Source organism: Leguminivora glycinivorella, chromosome 12 (genome assembly GCF_023078275.1).
Source record: "Leguminivora glycinivorella isolate SPB_JAAS2020 chromosome 12, LegGlyc_1.1, whole genome shotgun sequence".
Lineage (NCBI taxonomy): Eukaryota > Metazoa > Arthropoda > Insecta > Lepidoptera > Tortricidae > Leguminivora > Leguminivora glycinivorella.
In genome coordinates, this window is record NC_062982.1 from 15,922,146 (window position 1) to 15,924,901 (window position 2,756).

At 38.6% G+C, this 2,756-nt stretch overlaps 1 protein-coding gene across 1 annotated transcript; it reads left to right on the top strand.

The window, feature by feature from the left end:
• Positions 1-194: 194 nt before the first annotated feature.
• On the top strand, positions 195-2,520 carry LOC125231841. The gene is made up of 2 exons (XM_048137421.1): positions 195-1,043; positions 2,279-2,520. Exon 1 carries the CDS (start codon positions 233-235, stop codon positions 956-958), a length of 726 nt encoding a protein of 241 aa, XP_047993378.1. The 5' UTR covers positions 195-232; the 3' UTR covers positions 959-1,043; positions 2,279-2,520.
• The last annotated feature ends 236 nt before the right edge of the window (positions 2,521-2,756 follow it).

Below are 2,756 nucleotides of genomic sequence, written 5' to 3' on the forward strand. Positions count from 1 at the left end.
CGAGAAACACCTACTAGGAGATAATCAATTGATAACAGTAATAAGAGAAGTCACAGCTATTGTTAACACTAGGCCTTTGACGTATGTGGGAAATGATTTAGAACATGTCTTAAAGCCTGCAGATTTTTTGTCTCCCGGAAAATGTATCAATATTGACAATATTACTGATAACATTTCATCATCCAGTACTTCCACCAAACAGATATTAATAGAGGGTTGGAAAAGAGGAGAGATGATATTAAAGGAATATAAAGACATGTTCGTCAATCAATACTTATTGAGCTTGAGAGAGCGATATAAGCAATCTCCTAAACAAGCGAGAGTTCAAGCTAAAGATGCGCCACGGGTTGGGGACATAGTTCAAATAAAGGGAGATCAAAAGAATAGAGGTACTTGGAAAGTAGGTCGAATATCAGAATTAATAAAAGGAATAGATGGGCAGTGTAGAGTGGCTAAGGTAAAAGTAGGCAACACTATCTTTATAAGATCTCTCGCACATTTGTATCCTTTAGAGGCAGAAGATTCCACGGTGTCAGTGGATCCAGCAAAGGATATATTAATTGGTCAATGTTCCAAGGACGAAGAAGCGATGGATCTCGATATAGATGTAAATATACCTGTTCATAGAGAAAATATGAAACAAAGAGAAGATAGATCGACGGAAGAAATAGTGAATAATAATATATTAAATGGTCAGATACGGGATAATGTGGATATGGGTTTAGAAGTAGAAGGTTCTAAGGAAATAGAAATCATGGATACCTCGGAAGAAATGTCTGAGTTATTACCAGCACAAGCACAAGGTGACATCAATAAGGAAGTACAGAATACAGAAGATGGCATGGTGTCGGAGATACCTGGTGACGAGAGACAAAAGAGAGCAGCAGCGGTCCAAGCGATGGAGAAGATCAAACAATGGTCTCGCCACCTGTTGCTCACACTAACTTCTCTTCATTGAACTTCCTTCGCCGGGTGTGTCGCGACGTTCGCGAGTTACCTGGCAACACTACCAACTAAACGGATCTACTTCCGTTTGAAACGCGGTAAGAATCTGTTTGTCATTTAAGTCACTTTATGGCGTGTTGAATTTAATTATGTAAATAATATTTGAGTCAGTGCTCATCGAAGGCTGAGTCATCAGGGAAAGCTAAGTGGTGTTTTATATCTCTGTGTTAAAAGAGGAGTTATTCTCCCAAACTTTTCTCGTTCATCTAACCTAAAAATTAACCTTTCATTATTAAATATTATTGCCATGCATTATTACAAAGTTTATGATGATGGTGTTTCTTTGTTGATCACATATTGAATTGAGTGTGGAATGGAGTTTATTACATGTTTATGAAAGATAATTTACTTAGCGTGATTGCAACACAAAATGGCGTATGTTGAATGCGTATAAAAGGCAATCATGGCGTTTTTAAGTCAGCGCGGCCCCAATGAGTTTGGGACCAGGCATCGGGTAACTCTGATGCTGGTATGACCGCAACCAGAGGCTGGGGGCGTGGTCCAGCCTTGGTAATTATGCTGTTGATTTAATATGAGAAAATTACAAGTTGGCTGGGGATGGACGTATGCCCCCAGCCTTGGTAAGTGCCGGTGGTTTTGTGAGGATCCGGTCGCTGACGCCTGTCGGCCAGGGGTTCGCGCATCCTCTGGGAGGACCCCCAAGATGGTGAACCATGTAAGGGCTGTCGGGCATGTGTACAGATTAGCGCTTTTCTGGAAGGTTGACGAACCTTCATACACATTTTGGGTCCAACAATTATTTGTCAAACGTTAGCCACTGGTGTGGAGCGTTGTGACGCTGTGTATATGTATAGTTTTAAAATTGTATATTATGACTAAGAAATGTATGATTTATCAAAGTTGAATATGGTTATATACTTGATGAAAGAATTACCTTATTTCCCTATGAGTTTAATATGTTAACTAAAGTCATGTTTATGAGAGTAATCACTGATGTGATGAGTTACTAATGTTACTTTTCATCCCAATATGATGATATATTATGAAGTAGTATCCTTGAGATACTTGACATGCCTATTTAATATAATATTTATATATTGTAAAAGGAACGAATATGATGATGGTAAAAAGGAGAATATAGAATTATGTTCATATCAATAATCTGCTCTGAACATATGAGTTGAGTTTGAAACCCTGTATTAGAAAGAATACAGCATGAGATTAAACTTGTAATAATTCTTAAACAATACTAGATGTTATAGTGAAGAGATATCTTAGTGACTTGTAAGTCATAGTTACCTTTTTTATACAGGACTTGACATATCAACAACGCTGACCTGGCGTATCATCAGCGGAGACAACGGTTAGAGGAGGGCTCTGACAGCTCTCCACATATGCCGTGTAGCTACTGCCAAACACAGGTATGAATCAATCGTTTACTTGACTGACGTTCATACCGAGAGATTCATAATAATAGTCTTATAGCAGATATAACCTTTGGAGATGAATTCAGGCAATGTTTAATTCTCTTTGTTCCAAACTTATTCCCCAGAGTTTGAAACATAAACAGATAAATAGATACTTATACATAGAAAACATCCATGACTCAGGAACAAATGTTTCCATCATCACACAAATAAATGCCCTTACCGGGATTCGAATCCAGGACCGCGGCCTAGCAGGCAGGGTCACTACCGACTGAGCCAGACCGGTCGTCGTCACGTCAGGATATCACGATACACGACATAGTTTTACGAGCCTTTAATTACTTGATTAATATCCTGTATTAT